General features: G+C 32.4%; 1 protein-coding gene and 1 long non-coding RNA gene across 5 annotated transcripts in view; one reads left to right on the forward strand and one right to left on the reverse strand.

The window, feature by feature from the left end:
• LOC136981042 (zinc finger MIZ domain-containing protein 1-like) overlaps nt 1-24,358 on the reverse strand; it is a 99,450-nt gene that overhangs the window by 49,675 nt on the left and 25,417 nt on the right. For all 4 annotated transcript variants that reach the window (XM_067277306.1, XM_067277304.1, XM_067277303.1 and 1 more), the window contains exons 2-4: nt 13,000-13,111; nt 10,082-10,195; nt 6,453-6,558 (exon numbers count right to left, since the gene is read on the reverse strand). In XM_067277306.1, the coding sequence (XP_067133407.1) occupies nt 6,453-6,558; nt 10,082-10,195; nt 13,000-13,080 (301 nt within the window). In that variant the 5' untranslated portion in view covers nt 13,081-13,111. The remainder of the gene's footprint in view (nt 1-6,452; nt 6,559-10,081; nt 10,196-12,999; nt 13,112-24,358) is intronic.
• On the forward strand, nt 21,470-22,394 carry LOC136981063 (uncharacterized). The gene is made up of 2 exons (XR_010881643.1): nt 21,470-21,950; nt 22,149-22,394. It is a non-coding gene; the product is annotated as an uncharacterized lncRNA (long non-coding RNA).

The raw sequence follows: 24,358 nt of genomic DNA on the forward strand, positions 1-24,358 counted from the left end.
AAGGGTAACTCCTGCCTATCCCATTTGCATAAAAAATAACTTGGATTCGTTTGCATTTCAAAGCTGGATTTATTTGAACTACCAGATCTCTCTTTGTCGATATATAACAATAAAGAAGAAAGGGGGAGGGGAAAGGTGAATAAGCAAAATTTTCACAGTGGAGATGGTCAAGAGGCAAAAATTTATTTGCTAATTCGATTAGATAAGGGCCAAAACACGTTAATGAAGTGTTGAGGCAGTGATTAAGCCGATGCACTCGTTGTCAATCGGTCATATTATTAGAGGTGTGTCATTAAACCTGCTACCTGCTCGTTAATTGATTTTTACTCTGTTAAACCTGTAATTTTACTTGCCCCGATGAATTTTGCCGTGTCACCTCTTTTACTATTGGCGGTTAGACGATTGGGAGTGGCCGAATCTACCAATAAGTGCTTGTTGCTTACGTGCCGGACGAAGAAAGCTCGGTCAAACGTTCGATTTTTATCGCGTAACTGTAATATTTTCTACGATTTTAAATGGCTTTCTATTTTATTGTTAACTTATACACAGCAAAAACTATTCGTTTGCGTTTTTGCAGCCATTCGGACTGACGCAACATCAACTAAACAGTGGCAGATATAACCCATTTGTTACTGGATGGGGAAGACGGCACCCAACACGCTCCGAGTTGACATCGATCCGGCCAAACCTTATTTTGCCTTTTTTTCCCCTCTGCTTTTACTCCATCAGACGTTTTTTAGATAAAAAAAACCCCCTCTCACTCGAAAATATTAGACGTTGCGCTTCCACTTTTAACTATTTTTAATTAAAAAATACGCTTAAAAACTGCTCGTCTCCTTTGGCAAATTTGCTGGGAACTCTCGTGTTAGAGGTTAATCAACGCAAAAGAAGAAAAAATGGTGGCTAGAGTAAGGCTTGGAGAGATCCTAGTTGGTGAGAAGTTTACAAACTATTGCTGTTTTAAATGATGATGCAAATCTCGATCGATATTGGAAACAGATCTGGCGATAACATCATTTACGAAGGTTAATCCCTTCTAAGTAATAAAGTTAGCGATTTGCAATTCATAAACTGTGCAAAGCCGCTATACTCCACTACCGTTTATTACGATTGCGATATAATTAAGGAATAAATCCAGATAAAATCATTATTAATACTATTTCCATTTGATTTTAGATAATTTTAAATTGCAGTTTCATTATAACTTGGGTTCTCTCTCGAGCCTGTTAAGGATTGCGAGAGGCTGAAGAGCATCAATTTACTCGTCTTCAGCTACTCAAAATGTGAGATCTTTTACATCTCGAAATGCGTTAAGTCTTAAGAGCTGAAGTGCTTTCTACCCTTTCGAAAGGATCATTGGAGTATGTTTAAAGCTCCGAAGACTCAACAATATATATTTACAAGATTAAAGATATACTCTAGAGTTTGAGCGACTGCATAATTTAAGATGAAATTTTTACGAATTTTTACAGCTTTCTAAATCCAAAAAAGTAAGCTTTTAGCATCGTTTATGATTGAATTTCAAGCTCTAATATGACTCAAAATTAAATTATTAGTTTTTATTTGTTTAATTTTTCACATTTGTAGCAAACAATTTAAATCAAATCCTCGTATATTATAACGCAAACTAAAGGTCAAAATTATAGTTTTATATTTTTTAAGCGTGAAGTTTTCTACAAGAAAATTCTGTTACGAGTTATGTTTTACATAAAATTAATAGAATGTTCCTTTTACAAAATGTAAACTTTTAAATTTCGATTTTAAAAGTCTCATTCTTTCGCTTCTTTACGCCAATAATTTGCATTTTAGCAACGTTTAGAGTAGAAAAGATTCTGAAGCCATCTTTTAAAGATATCGTAAGAGATTTTGTATTGAAAATATTCTATATTTCTGTATCCTTTAAGGCTCAAAAACACTTTTAATGCAATTTAAGATCTCGATACACTTTCATCCGTATCCGTCCTGTTTCCTGGAGGAGATTGACGACCATCCCCTGTAACCAACGATAATATGAAAGGACAAAAGTCTAAATGCAAACAAACTAATAGATTCGTATCAGATTTATATCGTGCTTGATAAATCGAGTAAATCGATTGTATTCTAGTAAGAATTTTTTTCTTTAATGGCTCCATCTGTTAGCGATTTGGAAGAAGCAAAGAAAGAGAAAAAAAGGCAGTCGAGATGCCACTAAACCGATGTGTACATAGCGGATATATTTCCTGCAAATGCCCGGGTACGAGCGGTTAACACTATTTAAGTGAGAGCTCGTGTTTATATAGGTGTAGGTGTTGGAAGCAGTGCATCATCAATCACTGGCGATTACAAAAGGCAGAGGTTAACTGGCAGAGAAGTTTGTTGTTGTCAAGGCAACGGAATCTACAGTAGCTAACTTCATTATCTCCTTGCTGTTGTGGCTAGATTAACTGGCTATGCTGAGCAATATGGAGCGAAGCGGCGCTGTCGGGGATCGGGATGACAATGGCATGAATATACCTCAAGTAAGCTGCCGGTTTGTCTGTCTGACGGAGTAGAAAGGTGTCGAGCATGTTAACAATGGAGAAAGACCGCAGCATCATTATTACAATCTAGATTATTTTTATGCCTTACTGTAGAGATTGTTTCCGCACCGTCTTCTTAATACTCACTTTATGATGGTTTGTAATCTCGGTTTCTTCGCTCCCATCGATACGATTTAATTTGTTTAAATCGACCGATTTAAAAATTATATTTATATATATAAATATTTTAGAAATTTTATGAATAGAGAGAGAAATCGCTTCTACGTGGGTGGAAGAGACGTATAATTAAGTTTTATTACTTTTTTAGATCGAGGGAAAAGAATTCAATGGATTCGTTTCGTGGAATAACTCTTAAAAATGCCAGTGATTTGTTTCGTGTTAGAACAATCGAAAAATTATCTGATTTTTCTTTTTCTTAAAATATATAATTTAACATTTAAAACTCGAGCAGGTGTAACTATTTAAACAATGAGACTACGTTTCAAGGCACGACGTTAAAAAAAAATTAAGGGGTACCTTTTTTACTGTAGCTTTACAGCACTTAAAAACATAAATTCTATGTTAAAAGTATAATAAACTATTAAAAACCACAATATAAAATGTGTTAAAATAAAGATATTATTTATCAAAATGTAGCATTTAAAATATTAATTTAAAGAACGTAATGAATAACTTATACTTTATGATTTAATTTAATTACTTTAAAAATGCAGAGTATTTCATAATTTTTCTACTCTAATAGAAAAAGCCGTAACAGATTTGCCAAGATATTATACTTAAAAATTCGAAACAGACCAATTACTAAGTAAAATTAAGGTAAAATCTTGAACAAAAAGAACAAAAGATGTGTATCAGAGCTGCTTATCACATGAGTAATGAGACAACTAAAGATCTTCTAAGTAAAAGACGAAAGAAAAAAAATTAAATTGTCAGATTGATAGCCGGATTTTTAACACTCGAGTGACGATTCCTTAATTATTTATCCCTTTAAATAAGATTTTGTGTTGGTCGAAAGTCGATAACTACTATTTTTCGAACTGTATAATAATATAAATATAAAACACATAAATATGTAACTTAAGCGATTTAATTTATAAAATCATTAATAAAAATAAGAAATCCTCTTTTAATCTTTAATAATATAAGGTTAAACGAACCGTAGTATCGTTTTTTTCCCCTACTTTTATAATTTAATCAGAAAGAATGGAAAAATGATCAAAATGGAAGATGTGATCCATTATTGTCGAGTAGAATAGCATGTCAATCATCCATCAATCAAGATTATTTCGGATAAAAGATAATATCAAAAAGAATTATATCTCTTGGAATATAAAGATGACACGACATGGTATAAAATACACTTTTAAAAATGGTGCAGGCTACAAATTAACAAACTGGAAAAAATTTCTTTCTTTTCATTTTTTCCCCGTAAGTTACATTTAAAAAAATACACAAGAAATAGAAGAAAAATATACAAATAATCATGTAGAAACTGCAAAATATTCTTGGCAATAAACAAGGAAAATTCTTAACTCGCGTCGCTAGTTTAAAAAGAAAAAAGAAGAAAAGAAAGGGAAAAAATCAGGAAGAGAGAAAGACAACCGATTATATCCATTCTGATTTATAAGAAAGTGCTTTAAGTGTCATAAGATGCTTACTTAAGTAGAGGCGACCGAATGGCAGATTGCCAACATCACCATACGATGCCGGAATCTAAAAAACAGAAATTGTTTTTGCTCTGTGACCATCCATAAGGTAGACATATCGTAGATAAGAATGAAAATTATATTTCTGAAAATTCGTCGAGGATACGCCTGCCAAAATGGCACCGTACTAGTAAAGAATTAAAGCGACTTAAGCGCTTTATTACAATCGATAAGGATATATTTAATCCACGAAAATTATTATTAGTCTTCGATCATGCATATTCTTTCTTCTATTCAAAAATCATTAATGTACTTACCGATAAATAAATCGAATTAAAAACATAAACTACATTAAATTTTAAATTAATTTTTAAAAATAATTATAAAAACACTTACCTTTTTCTTCTTATCTAGAATCTAAATCGATTTTTAAAACTTAAATTTTTATTTATTTATTTCTATTTTTTTTCTTTTTAAATAAAATCTCTTCGAAAATTTTATTTTCTATTTTTTTTAAAAAAACGCTATTTTCATTCTTCATCAATAAAGATTAAAATTTTCTCTTAAATTATACTTTTAATTCGAAAAATATGGAATTTTTATTGGCTAAAAATAGTATAAATGTACCAGAAATCGACGCGAATTTAATTACTCTTATTATTATTATTATTATTTAAAGAGTGCATTTTTTCAGTGATAATGTAAGTTATTTATTTATTATACTGTACAATACAGTATTGCAAAACACTACTTCACGTGTAGAATTTATATAGAAAAATATAAAAAATAATAATTACAATACAAAAAATATCTTTATTAATTATAGAATTATATTTATATTCTTGGCATTTGATTAACGTATAAAATATACACGTCATTTGTATAAATATATAATATTTCAATAAAGTCATTGCTGATGAATTAAAATAAAAGTAAAGCCAGAAAATAATAATAATAATAATATTTTTTTAATTTTTATTAATCTGTAAAAGGTATATTAACGAAGAACGATTCAAAATTTAAAAAAAAAAAAAAAACAATTGTTCCTTCTTGTGTTATAGATCATAACATAATACCGCGACATTCAAAAATCCGAGCAAGAATCAATTATATTTCTTTCGTCGCTCTTCTAGACCATAGAAAATTTTCCTGATTTTGAAATCTTCCTGAAAAATTCCCCAAAATTATTAAGAATTTTCCTTATTTTTTCCTCGGTAATAACAGTTATTTTGAAAACGTGATCAAAAAATACGTATAAAAAAATGTTTAATTAATGGTTTTTGATTTTCGTTTTTTTATTGTAAAGATTAGTTTTTTTTTCTCTCAGTTGTAGAAAGTTTCCTTATTAAATATTATTGTTTAAAACAAGACAAATTTCTCTAAATATTCACGTTAATTTCTTAAAAATTCTTATTTATAAAAACTCCTTACATTTATGATACATTTTTATTAATAATTATCACTTTTAAAGCGTATTTATTATATACAATAAATTTAATTAGTCGTTTCTTAAACTTTTTCCCTTAAAAATAGCACTGAAGCGTTTAAAAAACAATTATATTTTTCCTTAATTATCAATACTTTTAGAGATAAACAATATACTTATATAAAAAAAGCTTACACTTTAATAATTATATGTAATATTTAATAATTTTTCTTAATTATATTTTAAAAATTTGTAGTTTTTTTTTTCTATGTTTATTCCATTGAATCTTTTGTTTAAATAATTCTCTGCTTTGGAGAAAACTCCCAATCTGGAAGCTCTATCTCTACTGCTCTAGTAAAAATACCGTAGTTAAAATTAAATATATAGAACAGTCAGTCTAGTTTATAAATTTTTCAAAAGAAACTTTATTAATTCTGCAAAGAATAGAAGTTCAAAAAAAAATATAAAAAAATGGCGCGGATCGAAATCCCGAAACCTGAGAACTAAGTTAAAATTTCTTGAGGTTCTTGCCGAAGGTTATTTGCTCACTTAAACTGTATGATTACAGGTATGGAAGCGTTGTACAGTTACCAAAGACGAAATTAAATAAAGTCCCATCACATAGCGTGTGATTAATTGACGAAGGACCCGAGTAATACTGGGAGTAGTAATTAATGTTTCTTGTGCTGATTTATTGTAATGAGTGGTTGTCGGTGAGAAAAGAGGACATCAGATAAGAAGCAACACTTCTTAGGTAGGAGTGGTCGAAAGGTGTGAGGTCCTTAGCTTAACTACGATCTCCCAGGAAAGAAAGAAAGAAAGAAAGAAGAAAAAAAAAATCTGTAAATTGTAAAAACTTACCTGCAGATTTCGGTGAAAACTTGTCCCTCTGTGCTGCACAGACTGCCAATAAACGATAACCCAGATCCAAATCATACCCCTGCTGCACAGCAACCTGGCTGACCACCTGAAAATATTTTAATGATTTTTTAAACGCGTATAATGTACTTTCTGTGGTATTATAGCTCACGAGACCCGTAAAACGAAATATATAAAAAAATATTATATCAGTATATATAAGCGCAAGCGAACACGTTTCGGTTCTACTTCCATCTTACTATAGACGTGTCTAGCTTTTTTTCCCTTCCTAAAACATTCATGAAATTGAGATAGGGAATAATAAAATCATACACTTTCCCTCTACCGTGTGGGTTATAACAGTTGATGCAAGTTGAGGTAGCTCAGGATTGGTTGTCGTGACGTCATCGACATGTCACGGAATCAACATAAGAGTTTAGTGCATTTGATGTAGTATAAGTGTAAAACTACAGTTTTTAATCTCTAAGAGTTAAAGTTAGTTATAACCGCTATAAAACGATGCAATTCAAGTAAAACTGAATTTATATTTCTTCATAATTTGAGTTGTAAAAGCTAGCTGGAGTTTATACTTCTCTAAATGATACATCCCTAGAAGCCTGTGATATACACGCCTGTGGATGATAAATAAGCTTCCATTATAAGCTACTTCTATAAGAGAATTAATAAGAATCGTAGTATTAAATCGTATCTGATAACGATACGTTCGTGCAACTACAGAAATTCTTGTATGCAACGTTGTTAACTTGCGTGCGATCTCCCTCGACATGCTCCTAACTGTGTTATTGTTATTGCTACCCTACAATTTCCCGAAATAGGTATAAGCAACGTGTGACATTGTTAATTGCTATTTTAATGAACCATTCTATGCATTGATTTAATGTTACTGTGATATGCCACTAATCACGATGGCGTTAACTACAATATCATTGTCGTCGTCCAAATAGCTTGCAGGTATAATTCTAATTGCATTATTTTAAGTTTACCCTACATACTGTAACTGATACGGTCTATTGTATAAGCATATCCTTATTAATTTTATGTCGCTAATTAATATTAGTTATGCCAATCAAATTCTCAAGCATGCTTCTATGATATTACAGATGCTATTCTAATATTATTACTATCAGCCGACTAGTTCTCCTTAATACATAATATTGTTATCATTATCCAACCTAGTTCTTAATAATTGTATTGTTATTATAACCCTATTGGTTCCTGTAATGATTACTAAGTATCTGCTCTATTAATTTCCCATTTTTCTATTAAAATCTATTTATTTTAGTAATATTAGTCAACTTGCAGTTGAGAATAAGTAGAAAGCAACAATAAAATCGCATAGTATGTAGACGAAAATAAAAGTAATATAAGGCTATTGTCATATAACAAGTTCTCATATATAAGCCCACTGCTAACTTTGTTATTGCTACCCTACTGTACCTCAGAATGCAGTAATTGCTACCTGCCTCTACCTGCTAACCCCCCCAATGTACCCCCAATGTACAGTACCAAATGTTGTATTTCGCCACAATCCAATATCTAATGACGACTGCCCGTTACAGTTTAATACCGGATATATGCTACTATTTGTATATAATCCATTATGCCCAGTTATCTAATTATAATTGAACATAATTACTAGTTTTTAATGTCCGTAGACATAAATAATTTGCCCTTATATTCTATTTCGTTGGGGATATTTTAATTTAGGATCTAACGGTAGAGAGGTTAACAGAAATTTTCTTTTTTATAGTCTAAGCTGCTAACTGCAATATTATATAGTTCGATATTAGAAAATAGTAGATATATATTCTGCTAAACTTTAATATCTTTCGTGACACTATCACAAACAGTATTACAGTTAGCTGCTATATATACTATATATACAGTCCGACTTAGAAATTGGAAAACTTTTGTCTATATCCATTTATTGGCTCAATGTTGGAATTAAGAATGTAAAGTTAGGGGAAAAAACTCTTAAATGATAACTTTTTCCCCCGGTTTAACACATAGCCTATAGAATTTGTAAACTGTAACCGCAAAAAATGCGAGTAAAAGACGATACAACGATTGATGCGCTTAATAAATCCGATTAAAAAGAAGTTAGCGTATACAAAAATCAGATGGAGTTTATCGGAACTGTTGAGTTATCGATAATAACTTCACTTCAAAGATTCCAATCTGTTCCGCTCGAATCGATGACAGGTCGTGATTCCAGATTCGGCCGACAGAGTGCGTGATGATAGATACCCACCTTACGTAAGGCGATCGATACAAAAGGTTATATTTAACCTTAGCCAGGAGAAATCTCTAGAGATTTTGCAATACAGAATAGTACAAAGTCATTAGTTATTGCGCAGTATCGAAATGCATCGTGGCAGTTAACGGGTTCTACACTTCTGCCTTTACCGCTAATAGTTTTTGTATCCCGTAATAACGCCAGGAATTTGAGTCTGGATGCAGATAAAAACGTGAGGTGAAGCATCTGCTGTACTTTCGCTACATCTTCTACACGTTAACCTTACTTTCTTAATTTTCTTATACAGAAAATCTTCGGCATTATTACAAGAAGGTACATAAGTTCCCTCTTTTGTTTTACTGTATCAAAAGTCATTTTTAACCACGACTGGTTTCAAATATGCCGCCGCAATGCCAAGCATCTCGTTAAAGAGTCGGTAATAATTTTCTCGATTAATGTCGGAATGTAATAAAGAAAATGCAATCGTAAGTTTTATATATGTTAGAATTGGTACGGGGCCTCCATTTTTTGAAGTAGTATCGAAGAGGCGATATCTAAGGCAACTCACCCAGTCTAATTATGTCACAGGTGACTACCTCCAACATCCTGTCGGGAGAGTTGCGTGCCTCGGATCGCAGCCTTAGGCCTGAGATGACCCTGGCTGAACCTTGGCAAGGGAGACAGGTTAACTCGAGTCTGGTTGGTCGGACCAGCGGAAGTTTTTTTTTTTTTTTCCTTCTTGTTCTTAAGAGCGGTCACCCCCACACAAACCTCTCTGCCTTGCAATGGAATAAGGGGGGAATTCAAGGTCGTTTTGTTGTATGCAGTCTCAAATTGTCGCTTGTTCAAAGATTTTTCCTTTTTATTGTGATCAGTTTAATAATTTATTACATAAACCTTGACCTCGGTAGGTTAATTTCGGAAGCTACAAATAAGTTAACATATAAAAGTAGACATTTATATTTTTATGTTTTCAAAAAATATTCGAGAATTGCCAAAAAAATAGTTTGGTTTCTTCTCGATAGGTGGCGGAGCATCTCCTCCGTCTTATCCTTTATTGAATTTTGCTTATATTACGCTTTTATAAATAAAATAAAACAAAAATATAAAAAGAGAAAATCGATGTTGTAGTAGCAGAAATTGTTAACTGTCTTATGTTAACAGATAAGAAAGGAAGAAACGCGAAGGTATTCGAATAGACAAGCAAAGATCCACCGAATCGATGTTGGATCAATGTCTTTCGCAGCGGGTCAACGTTATTGTTCTTTTTTTCCCCCTTTCTTCTTTCCTCTTCCTCTATTCCGAATAAACAAACAAAGTTTTCGATACAAAAGCAATACCAGAACTTTCTTCTATTTAATTTTTATAAACTTACCGTCAAACAACCGATAAGATTTTGTTCGAAGACCTTCTGGAATGCTCTGCTATCACTACACCATTCGAGAAGTTCTCTCGCTGCATTTTGGAATCCGGTCGGTGTACTCAAAGCCTGCAAAGATAATATACATTATTTTTAACATTAAAAACAAATCTGCTAAATCTGTAATATATATAAAAAAGAAATGAATAAATAAGAAGGAAATCTTTGAGGAGAGAAAGAGTCCATTCCGAAGAGCAGTTTGTTCTTAGCTCTTAAAATATACATGAAAAATCCTCCGAAAGTTTCAATTGGATGCCACTTGGCATTTTGGCCTTTTTAAATATTTACCCACAACATTACGCATGATCAAAAAATATTTGTTTCTTTCTAACTTGATTTTTATAAATTATACAAAGAAACAACACCAGTTTTCCTATTTATATTTATTTAGTCCTTTTTTTTATCTTCCTTTCTCATTTTCTTCTTTTTTCTTTAATTTAAGGGGGAAAAAGCTCCTAAATTAAGATTTCTATCGGCTGATAAAATAAATCTTCACTTTTTTCCTTCTTAATATTTATTTAATTAAATTGCTATATTTTCTTCAAGTTGAGAAGAAGATAATTAACCAGTCTCTAACGAAATTAACAATAAATAATCTTAGGATGTTTATCAGTAATTATCCGATATCAAGAGATATCAGACTAGTACCATCTCGAGTTTATAGAAAAAATGGGAGAAAGACTGGTGACATCTCGACGACAAGCGGTCTCTAAGGCGGAAAATGAGAAAAGTAAACGTAATCGATGCAGATGTTGGACACAGATGGCTCTGATTGCAACACAGACAGATAAATCAATGTAATTCGTACCATGTCTGATGATTCCGTCGTATCATGCTCAGAATTGGATTCACTTATCACCTCTGATTAGTATCATTTGATACTATTTGTTTAAAAATTATTAAGTATGCCGAGACACTCGGATCGGTCTCGCTGCCAATAACCATGCTCCACGGCAACGTCCAAGCGATGTTTCAAATGGCTATAATATATCGATAAAGTGTCTTACACGGTTTGGAATCTTGTTAAAATTGATATTATTTAATTATTATATTTTCCCCTATTTAATTTCGGATGTATCGAGATCATCTCCTATTTAATCACAACATTTCTATTTAGTCGGACGTCAACAAGTAGGAGACAGACACTTAAGGGATTTCCTTACATTGATGTCAGATGGAAACGAAGTTCCTTTGAGACCCAGATCTGCTCTTTGTGCTTCACTGCCATCTACTTCTATCTGTCATTATATTGAATAGAATCCGAAAATACTTTCCTTCCATTTAATATATTGTCATAACTTCGATTCCGTTTTAATAACATAGAAAAAAGATGGTTGGAGAAATAAAATTCATATCGCTGGATTTATCGCGCCTTTTGTAACGTCCCTGACAATCTAGATGATTAAATGAGTTTTTGAACTTGTTTAATTTTACATTCGAGTTTATTTTATTTTATTATTTTTCCCACTAAAACGACAAATGCGATACGAAAAGAGAGAAATGTTGCGACATTTCGTCACTTGCTCCAATAGAGTCAGTAAAGGCAAAGAGCAGCAACAGATCAGCCACGAGTTTTCGCACACACACACACATACACACACACACACACACACACACATACACATACGACTCATCCCGAAAGATCGATAGAAGCCAGGAGAGGATGAGTGCGAGGGGAAGGAAGCGCTGATGACCTGGCGCTAGTTCTGGATCCGAAAGAGGCTGCATCAGTTCCTCTGGACAGCAGCTCTCAGAGAGTGCGTCTCTCCATCTTAATAACCATTTGTCTCCTATCCCGTTGCTAGGATACGGATTTTTTTCTCAACATTTCCTCCTACTCTTCCCACTCATCTCTCTTTCTTGGGCGAGTGGCTGTAAATCATGATGGGACAACTGGCGAGGTTAATACACAAAAGTTGAATACGTTAAAAGAGATAAATCTAGTAGCGGTATAGTGAAAAATTTCAGTTTTGTTTTAAACACTTTTACGAGTGCGGCATGGTTAATAGGGATAAAATAATAAATTTAAGTAGTACGGTCAGTCACGTGTGATAATGAATTTTGAAAAGGGCTTATACATTAAGGATAATATAGGAGAATAATGTGATGATGTTATAAATTAGTTTGTCCATAAAATAGGGAAATTTATCGCGCGGAGGTCAACTATATCAATGTGGGAAGAGAAGGTAATAAAAGTGGATTTATTCTTGCTAAAGTGAATGAGAATGAATACTTAACTGTAAAATAACAATAAAAAAATTACGTATTAAAAATTCGTCTAAAGTCTTGTTTATCTAATTTTGATTTTGGAAAATGTTCCGATTTAAAACATTTCGAAAATAGAATTTATGTCGAAATAAATGAGTTTTGTAATTCGAAATTTAGCGCAATTATTTCTCCATATTTTCATTTTAAATGGAAAATGCATGACTTAATAAAAAAATAGTTTTACCTTTTATAATTTCAGGCAGAAAAACTTCTGCGTATTTTTTTTTTCTTTTCTTTTCTTTAAAATGATGAATTGTAAATCATTCCGGTTATTATAAACCACCACAATTATTATATATCCCTACTGCGTGTGTGCACCTGTTTAAATAATGCGGCTTTTCATTTCTAATCCGTTTAATAAAATGTCACAATTTTTTTTTTTTTAAAGTATGTTTGGATTTTCTAGCACAAGATGGCGTTTGTTTAAAAAATAAGTTAGTTTTTTTTCCTTTTCTAAAAAATTCTGACATAAAGTAAGCGATAGTTTATGTTTAATTTCTATAGATTTGTCACTAGTGTCACCGAAAGAACGACACGTAAGACTCCTCCTCACACCCCTAATAACAAGCCACACGTCCCCATTATGCCACTCCCCTTTCACTTACCTCTTTAATACATTGCAATCTTTCGTTTGTCTGCTGGACGTGTCTTTCCATAGCAGTTGCCATGCCTGTCATTTTTTCCATTAGTTCTTATTCCTTCTATAAATCATGATTTCTAAAATAAAAATTTTAAAATGTAATCACGAGTTTAAAATACATCATAATTATTTAAATAATAATAATAATAATAATAATAAAATTAAAATAATAAATTCGACTTGGTGGATAGAGGAGAATATATAGTGTCGCCATCTGTCGGGGAAGTTTTAGTAATTGAAAGAAAAACAAGGTAAGTTAAATTGATATTTTAAGTTAATATTAGGAAGTGATGTTTGCTCATTTCGTTCGCTATCTTGATTACACTTATATCTGAAAATAAATAACGGTAATGCTCACCAGCAATCTATAATAATAGTGGTTAGAATATCTGCAAAACCGTAATCATCTAAAAGAGAAGTAGAGCATGACCGCTCAACTAAACACATTACTTTTATAAGTAATGGACTAGCGCGGAAACCATTTTCAAATTTATATTTTTCGAATACTTAAACGATCCTAGTTTCGTTTGCATAAGTATTATCCGTCGAAATGATTTAGTTTCTCGAATTTTTATATGTTTACACCGCCGATAATTATATCATTCCATAGCATCCTCCATCAATTAACATTCACAAATTGTTCGAAGATAACTTCGTTTGTTACTACGTTACGAGTTTAATTATAAATGAAATCTGTAAAATAATTAATTCGTCATTTACGCTACTTAATTTCTGATGTGGATTTTTAAGCGTGTAAAATTTAAGTTTTAGTGTTTTTTTTTTTTTTTTAATGTGTCACGTTATTTAAAAAGATACGGTTATGGTAATGGATATGTGGAAGCTCGATAATAGGAAGAAAAGTAGATTAAATTATTAAATTTTATAAAAATATTACGGGTTGGAATAAAAAGAATGGGGGAAAAACATCCTGCTCATTCATTACAGGATGATAAATTGCCTAACACAAGTGACAACTAGCAAATATTAAATTACAAGATAAAAAGAAACTTAAGGTAACGTAACAACGTATTATAAATATCAAATTTTTTTTGTTTGTTTTTTTTAAGTTAAGAAATATTAAAAATTCCGAAAAGCGGTTTATAACTAACCACTTAGAAGAATAATGGAGACAGTAGTTTTAAAGAAGAAAATTTCTTCATGCCAGACGTCTATTTTGACAAACCGTGTAGTAGAAGTGACAGAAGATCAAGTTGTAAATAGCACGACATAGATTTGTGACACAAGCACATTGGGACCACGACAACATTGACGGCGGAGACCGAAAGACGAGAAGTCGAACGTCATCCCTTTTAAAAGAAGAAGGGGGGAGAAAAAAAGGTGGAGTGAAAATGATTTAGTAGTAAAGTCATCAACCGATGCGAGAAAACATTCCACACAAGCCGAATTTCACAACAAATTCGATCCTTTATCCGCACGCATGTTTAAAATAAAGAAACAAGGAGATAAAAAAATAAAAAAAAGAGTAAAGCTGTACCACATCCAGACACGTGACACCCGATTATCAAAATTTATTTTTCTAGGAATATAAAAATCGTGCTAACCTTATACAGTTTCCTAGAAATGCTCGGCTGATAAGAAAATTCATTTTTTGTAATATGCCAATAAATATATTCCCGTGTACTTAAAACACTCTCTACTTATTACTTTTTTTTTCGTTTTTTGCAGCGGTAGAACCCCAAATTTTTATATGGCCTCTCTCGAGTACGTGTTTCTCTCCCGAGAAAGAAACTAATAAGAAAAAATTAGCTTATTATCTCGGACCTAACACCTAAATTTCCATTACAATGGCTTCATATATCAACAGGGCAACAAAACAAACCTCCTAAGTGTAGCTTTTTCTTTAAGCCAGTGTAAATATCCATCAAGATAATTAACGGAAACATTAAAAAAAATTACGCCTCATCCCCGTACGTTCCCAATACGAAAATTTTCCGAATAGCATTAAAGTACAACGATACGTTTAAGGTTTAAATAAAAATTCAATATAAAAGCAGCAATGGGACTAGATTAAAGAGGATAATTATTTTATATTCATTACTCGTCCCGTTACAGAAAGATTATTTATGGAAGAATAGCGACGAAAATATTGAACAATATCATTAAAGTAATGGACGACCATAATTCAGTCAAAGCGGTAATTTGTTATCATCGGAAAAACGGATTTTCCAGGGGAGTGTTTTGTTTGAATTCGTTCCAGAATGAATTCTTGATAATAAATCTATACTTTGTTTATTTTTTATTTTAATTCTTCTTTTTCTAGATAATAGGATGAAGTAATTTGATTCGTAAACCTATTCGTGATTATCTATCTACGAATTTATTCCAGAATTAATTTTATATTTAAGATGGAGGGCGATACGTTTCCAATTTTGTTTACGCGTTAAAGTGAATATTTTGAATTATTCATTGGAAATTTTCTATTATTATTATTTAAAGTCGTAAACTCTGGTTAATAAAATGCTCTTCGAAATATTCTAGAATATTATATTAAGTGGTGTAAATATGAATTGCGTCAGTCATATCGGAAAAATGTGTCGAGTAAAGCCGTAAATAACACTCAGTTTAATATAATATAATGTCGAGATAGATGCGCTTATATAGTGTAGCCACTGCGGTGACAAGTAAACGTAACGTTTATAATGTCGAGTTACTGCATCGAGTAACTAGTAACATATATCTATGACGTAAGTGAATGTTACGCCAGTGATTGTTACGTAATAGTGTCAAGTAGATTATATATATTTTAGTAAATGCTACGTAAAATTGAATGCCGGTTAGCGTAGTGACTAATGAATGTTACGTAGATAATGCCGAGTAAATATTTTATTTATTGAAGAAAAAGTGAAAGTAAGAAGAAGTATTAAGTGAAGAAAAAGAAAAAGTGAAGAAAAAGAAAAATTTTTATTTATATGAGGGTTTATAACGTTAAAATTGTGTTAAAATCCTTAAATGTTACGGGCGATTTTCAGTGGCCCGTAAGATTTAAGTGATTATAGTATTATGAGAATGTTACATATGTGATATCGAGTAAAGGAAATGTCGAGTGAGTGATGTGTATATAGTGTGGAATTTTGCTTGTGTAGTCGAACTGAACACGTTATCAGTTGAATGTTATGAATATTTGTAGTACGTGAGTGTTGCTTATTTGATGTCAAACAGATCTAGTGTCAAATGAATACCGTTTCAAATGTTATAGATGTACTGACAAGGAAACTTTATATCGAACCGATAATCTAATATTAAGAAGCGTGGACGTGTTTAAAGAGAAATTATACTTTTAAAATGTTAAAGCATTAATATCAAGATGTAATGTAAGAATTTATCTAGGAGAAGAGAAAGAAAAATGCGACATTATTTACGACATTCGCTCAACTTATCTAATGGAGATTGTATTGAAGACTTATAAGATGGAAGCGATTAATACAGAACTTAGCGATAAGAAAGGAGTTGGGAATTAAAGAATGTTGCAGACCGCATTACTACAATGGTTGATTAAGTGGGGATAATGTCGACTGTCGCGGGGATACATAATTAAATCAACTCTTTTATATACACCTTATCTCCCACAAGGAATCTTTCTAGTCTCTTGTTGGTGGCCAGGTAATGGGCTTGTAAACGACCAAACAAGAAACTAGATAATTCTGATCGACCGCTGGTTCTCATTTTTTTTTCTTTTTTTAATAAAAAATAAAGGAATCCAAGTACGATAGCGCGTACGAATTTCATTCCTTCGAATAACGGAGTTTCGAATAAGTAATTAATTCCTCTTTTATATACTTTAAACGGGATCAAAAATATGTTAAAATATGATAAGTAACATTCGGGAGGATTGTTTCTAGTTTTTAAAATCATTAAGACAAAACCATTCACATATAACATTTGTAAACTGAAAAAAAAGGAACCTTGATTGATACTTATCTTGGCTTAGAGCCAGCGGTACAGGAATAAAATAAAATAAAATAAAAAAGTCGATCAGACTGTTTTAAGTGTTTGCTTTTGCTTCTCTCCCTTCGGTCGTTTATTAACACGTCGGAGTAACACCAGACTAGCGACAACGTCCTGGCTACGTCACGAATTTATTTTAAGCCGTCACGCATTTGTCTCACTTTATAAAATTATTAATGGCCTCGTATAACTGCGCCTTGTTTAAGTGTACGAAATCTGCAAAAATACTAGGTTTATTTGTTTCAAACAACACGAAAATCTATAATAATCGTGTAAAAAACTTTATTCACGGGAGACAAACCAGTAAAAAAAAATCACACATAGCCTATATATTTGAAGAGAATCGATGAGAATAAAAAGTATTCACAGCTACGCGGTATAAATAGCCTACTTATAACTCGTTTACGCTGATATAAAGGGAGATAAACACTTTATCGATATTTGTATAGCTAAAGTGATGTTTGGGTTGTCTTTTTTTTTACGGCGAGAAATAATTTGTTTTTAGACAAAAATATAAACTAAAAATAAAAAATAAAAAAACGGATTCTATTTTTGAAACGAATAAAGTGAAACTACAATGGCGACGACGTCAAATCAAGATGGCTGCTGGTGACCCGGAAGTGATCGAAAGTAATTAGCAATGGGGAAGAAGAGTCTTTGCTCTGTATTGATGAGATGAGGAAGCCGGACACGATTTAATTACTTTATGATTTGGACCCCATCGCTACGCTAATTAAAGAGATTTTAGCTGTTTTGAAATTATGAGAAGGAAAAATCCTACAGGTGTTGATTAAACTCGGAGTCGATTGCTTTTTTAATATTCTTTTTCTTTGAGAAATGGCGACAAAATTAAATCTTCAGACAATGAACAACAAACTATTAAAAGAAGCCTATTCTTCCGGTTTGTTTTTTTAAAAATTATTTTACGTTTTTTTTATTTTCATTAAATCTTCTACTGAATTCCCCCCTCTCGTAGTTTAAATTGAAAGAAAGCCTCTGTTAAGTGACTTTTTTCACATTTAGATTTAGTGTAAACTTATTTGAGAAGAATTACTCCCTTTCTTTTTGTCATTTAAAATTTTCTAGTGAAGATAAGTTTTTAAAAATGAAAGAAAAATATTTGTTTATTTATTTTCTGAATAGTTTTTTTTATTATTTTTTATTTTTATAGAAACTGCTCTTAATATTCTGTAAGAAAGTCTTAGTTTGTTTGGGTTAAATTTAGCATATTACACGCCTATTTATAAACATAATTCTTGAAAAAAAAATTCTAGTTAATGATTCTACAGTGTGTTACTTATCTAAGTGACAAAATATGCAGATGACGAGTCGTATATGTTTCACATATTTAATGTAAAAGGATATTGTTTGGCGAGTTATCAACCGTGCTTTAGCGTATATCCTATAAAAATATGCGGTAAAGTAGTAGAAATCTATTAAAAACACTTTTAAAAAATGCCAAAGTATCCTTGTGTGGTGCTAATGGACAAATCGTAAGTTAAATATTTGTGCTTATTCTCCATTTTAATATCTCATATAATGCATAACAGTTTCCTAAGTCTCATTCGTTACTAAAGTATATAAATCTTTAGCGAAAATCCTCTAACAGTACTTTAATAACGTAGTTTAAACATTGTTGAAAACTCTGTAAATCGTGATAAAGCATGTCTCATATTTATGGAATATGCCAAATTTAATCGATATCAGCCACATAGGCTTGCTTTAAAATTCATTGTTGAAGAAAACAATTATCATCATTTATCGTCTCCATAATCTGTTTACTTGATAATTTTTTTTTTTTTTATAGATAATATGCGAGAATAAAGGTGATTAAATTTAGCGCAATCTCAACGATTAACACGTGTAAATTTATTTCAAAAAATTATGTTTATCTGTATTATATAGGGCATACCACGTTCAAGAAGAGCTATTCTAGATAAATTACGACGTATACATAAACCAGATTTATATATATTAATCTTTTCGACTCGAGCTCCTAAAATTCGGATATGGCTCCTTAGAGTAGGAAATTTAGAAATAATAAATAAACAGAAACGAGCCTGACATTAATTTCAGAAATTATATATATATATATATAATTATTTATACGTATATACAAGCAGTGACTTTTTTGAGTGTAAAGCAATTTAGCAGGTTAACCGAACTGAGAAGGTAAATTTGGCAACAGCTTACGTCTGGCCAACAGGAGAGTTGACAAAAAGGTATGCGAAAGTCTTCTAATTATAGACGTCAGCCAAGTTTCCAAGTCAAACTCTTCAGCTTCTAAAGATCTATCAACGCCTCTATAACTTATAAAAAGTATTCGTAAAAAAGGGGGGGAAAGACAAACCATCGTCACTTTTATTACTACATTTTTGCCACTTTAAAACAGAAACAAGCTAAAATAACTATATATATATATCGGGCGAAAAATAAAAAGAAAAATCGAGAAAACGAGTTCAGTTTTGCCATTTTTTAACTTTGTTATCGAGTAGATGTTTTAGTTCTAAATCGTCTAAATCTAGTAACTTTTTTTTTTTCATCTTTTTTTAGAGTAGATCGTGCTTCCGCAGATGTACTGACGGTCAGTGACCTGCTTCACCTTTCAAATGCGGATTTCCACAAGGTGTGAGGTCAGAACGAGTTTACAGTGTGGAAAGAAAAAAAAAAGTGTTTGTTTGGTATTTTTGTTGTGTAATAATAACAATAATAATAATAATATATTTCTATTTTTCCTCCTTAATTAGAAATACCAGATGCGCTGAAGAATCGTCGTTTCGCCATCAACAAGACGACGCGTTTTAGTGAGTAAACTTCAATTATTTCCTTTGATATGGGCCTAAAAAAGAACTTCTAAACCATCAAAATATATTATTTTAAAACGTTTTAAACACATTCTTTCCAGATAAACACACATCTTAAACAGATATAGCGCCGTATCTCTCGTTTTATCGACAATTTAAAACGTCGCTTTGCCTGCAACTCGCAACAAAAATTTGGTATTTTAATTTAAAAAAAAAAATGGATATAAAAAAACCAGGTCTTTTTTTATTTTAATTTTCCTTATCTAGTTCGAATCTCTACATGGAGAAAAACGAAGGAATATCGAATAATCAATGTGGAAAGAAAATAATATTTTTAGATAAAAATTTGGCTTGTTTAAATTGTTTTTACAAAACAAGGTTTTCGCGATTTTGGCAAGCATTTGTACGGCTGACCAGACACGAATATGTTGCCAAGATTAGTCCCCGGAATGCTATTTTTGTATCCCAGATATAAAGGTGCTAGTATGGTTCGAGTCCCTCCAGCGCTAAGGGGCTCTCGCTTAACTCCCTTTCTCAATAAACAGTATCCAGAAATAGGAAAAATAAAATAAGAGAGATTTCAAGAGACTACTTACTTGTACAAACGCGTGGTGAGATATTGAATATTTAAAATAATCTACTTATATAATGGCGGAAACGGACCGCTGCAGTTGGGTGTAAAAATAGAGTTTAGTAAATATTTTTCGCCTGCCCGGAATTTATTCGCGTGGCTCTTGTGTGTGAATAGGAAAAAAAGGATAAACAGTGGAGCAAAAGAGCAAAGACATTTAACGACATGTCGACAAATTACCAGCATGTCACCGAGCGCAGGTGACTCGGTTGTTTGTCAGGTCTCTTTCCTTTGACAGCTTCCATTTCAACGCTTTCTGACAGCGCAGCCATCTTCCGGGCAAAAACGTCAAACTGACGTATGCTCCTACCCATTTCCATCAACTTTACCAATGGGAATATTCAAATTATGCACCTTCTACTTTATAAACAAGCGGTAGCACAATTTGAGACTTTTAATAACATGGATGACGACGCGTCGCTTCGTAGAAACAAAAATAAACCGACTTCGTAAAGTTGGAGTTTATTTATATTTCTTTTACTAGAAAAAAATTTTTTTTAATTGGAAATTTTATCATTTAAAATAGTTTTAAATAAATAAATGAGTAAGTGGAACGAGTGTTTAGAGTCTGTACGTCGTTCTCGTGTCGTCGCGACGTCGCTTCGCGATACGTAGCGTCACTTCGCCTGCATCCGTTTCTGCCGGTACTTAAATCGCATCCGGATTAGTAATATGATTAACTTCTCGTTTTTCTTTTAACGCGAGCGATTCGAGAGAAAATTCCGTGGCGGATTATCAACCTGGATCGAATATCGTTTCTTAGCGACGCGAAACGACGCGAAGCGACGCGCTTCTCGGCTTAGAACTTCAATAACAGCGACGTTGCTGGAGATTCTACGAACGGGACGCGATTAAATATAATTTTTACCGAATTTAAACCGTGCAAAATAAACAAATAAAACTTAATCGAGTGCGACAAATAATCCACTGAAGCATTCAGACAAATATAGACGGTCGATGACGTCAGAAGCAAGTAAAACAACCCCTACCGCTAGGAATGCTAGGAATAGAACGGATGTAGCCAAGAAGGAAGATTTACAAGCTTTGTTATCAACAAATGGATGACATTCCAAACTTAGTTGTTCCCTTTCAATCAGGAAATTTACGAAAGTAACTTATATCGCTGTTACTAACCGCTGAGCGTCAGCGGGTTTAAAACGTGTCCTCGCGTAAAAAAAAAATAAAGGAAAAGGGAAAAAAAGACTCGAATATGTGACAGATGAAGAATAAAGGAGCAAGTCGGGAGTCTCGATGCGTCACAGCCACTTGGCAGTACAAACTTAAAGACAGATTAGTATTGTGGAAGATGGAGCAATGAGATAGGCAATGTCACTCGGTATTAATAGAATGGGTTGCTTGGTGCCGTTGTAAGTACGTCCCCAGCACGCCTTCCAGTCTACCCGTCCAACTTGTAGATAGCGGACGTGTACATGTGCACTACAGTCGTAAAACATTCCTCTTTACAAATCCTGCCCGCTTTACCGGACGTGGCTCGTTAATGTGATCCGTTAACCGGTAAGTGTGGTAACCGGTGATGTTATTTTCTTACCGGCTGTTAGCCCGAAATATTTTTGTGTGATTTTTATGGATTTAACTTCGTTTTTATTGATGTTGTTATTTATTTTATTTTTTTAAATTGTTTCTCTCACTGGTCTTTTATTTATTTATTTTTCCTTCCTTCTTTACTCTCTTTTCCGCTTGAAAAATGGAAAGTTTTTAATGGGATAGAAGACCGTCTAACCTCTACGATTTTTTGAAATGTTGCTGAAGAATCGTTTCTGCTTTTCGGAAGGCCAGGTGCCACCTGCTTGCAATGAGAAGGCTTCTTGATGCAAAACATACAAGAGTTCCTCTTGTCACAGGTTCTTCGACTTTTACGCAAATTATCTTATTTATAGTGACGCTTCTGCTAGGATTATAAATTCTACCTCTAAAAGAAATTAAATTCCTTGATATTTATTATCAGTTTTTTTTTGTAATTATTTTTTTATGTAGATTTTATAAGCAACACGATATCTTGAATTGGAAGAGTCGAGTTACATAAAACTGTTTCCAATCTTCTCCCATTATTTTTAACGCTTGAAGACAAACATAATTTCAAAATATCATTCTTTTTTTTTTTTTTTTTTTTTTTTTTTTGTTTCGTCGCAAAATCTCCACGTTACAAATGAGAAAATTAACGTATAAACCGTCAAGTCATCACGTTTTTTTAAAACAATTTGTCTAGTTTTTCTCTTATATTTTTTAAAAATAAATCTCTTAATCATGAATTTTAGTAGATCATTCATTTTGAAGGAGGAAAAAAAATATTTCAGAAGATAAAAAAAAAAAACTTGGAGCAAAACATCAGAAAACAATAAGGCAAATATGGAGAGTGTCTTACAGTCACAAATCAAATATTTAATCAGCGGAGAATATGTTCTGTCAGTTTTCTTTCGTTAATGAGATGACTGTTTCTCTGCATGAGGCCTTGTTACTGTTCAAGCAGCAACATCGGAGTTACTCCCAATTAATGCGGTTGACTCCAGATATGCCATGAAGGATATATGCTTCGCCATTCTCCAACTCCGACATACAAACGAAAAACTAATTTAATTACGTCATTATTAAGAGAGAACTTGGCGTCTGGGATCGATGCCGAGTCTGCGTGTACGGTCCTATAATAGTTCTGCAAATGATAATGAATACTTGATGTTTTTCGCATAAGACTGCGCTCTGACATCTGCGTGCCGGTGTCAATCCGTTTAAAAAAAAAAAAAAATCTATTATGTTTGTGTCTTTAATCGTGTTACCGGGAATTTTTGTCCGTTTAATGCTTTAAAACGGTGCCACGTTTGCTATTTTATCAATCTCTACCACTTAAAAGATTCGCTATTATTCGCCACGTTTGGCATCCGATCGTGACGTAGATTATGTCAGTTTCTAATAATCCAGTGCCGTGTTGCGATCTAAAACGACTTTTTTCTATTCCTTCTTGTATTAAGTATCCAGAACACCAATTGGAAATTTGCTATTGGGAAGGAGGATTATCGAATTGAATAAGTTTACGCAAAGACGTGACGACTAGGGTGACATTTTGTTTGCGTCACATTCCCCGTCGGTATACGGTCGATGTGACCTACGCCAAACTGTTTCATTCATTATTGATCGAGTAGGCACACCACCCAGCATATCACCTCATTGGATATCAGGTGACGGGCTGAGAAAGACGGGGCGACACTTTCCTAACATCTCGTCTTCCATTATGAAGTGGATTTATCTTTTACCGTTTTCCGACCGATTGCGACAATCGAGTGACATTTTTCTGTCCTTTTTACTTAAATTGGTTTCTTTTAAAACGTTTATTTACTCGCATACGTTATTAAATTTTCTCTTAATCTATTATAGCAATAAATTTATCGCTCTGGTATTCATATAATGTCATTCTCTACTCTAGCAACGTCGAGCAAAATATCCAGTCGAAATTGAGTTACACGTTGTTTCTTCTCGCTTTTTATACGGCATAAAATAATTCTCGGTATAAATTTTACTATATTTTCTGTAATGTCGTTTTCTCTATGGATTATTTTTCATTATTCTTTTAGTTTTTTGTAAATTCTTATAGAGTAATACGTTTTTTCGTGGATTATCTACGGCATCGGATTTTCCATCGTATATCTTCTCACGTGTTTTATCTATGAAAGTACTCTCTTTTTCAAGATTTTTTAAACGATTATTAAATATAATTTATTTTTCTAGTAGATTATTTATATTATATTTTTGTATATTATTCAAAGTACTTTCTTGTAGATACGTTTGACCCTTTTCTAGAGATATCCTGGAATATTTATTTATATAAACAGTCAAAATTTGAATATTTGTGCTAAAAATGTACTAAAATCTTTAATTCAAACCCGGATTTCTATGCTAAAAACTTTTATAAC

Source organism: Centruroides vittatus, unplaced genomic scaffold (assembly GCF_030686945.1).
Source record: "Centruroides vittatus isolate TY-2023 unplaced genomic scaffold, ASM3068694v2 contig_742, whole genome shotgun sequence".
NCBI classification, from domain to species: Eukaryota; Metazoa; Arthropoda; class Arachnida; order Scorpiones; family Buthidae; genus Centruroides; species Centruroides vittatus.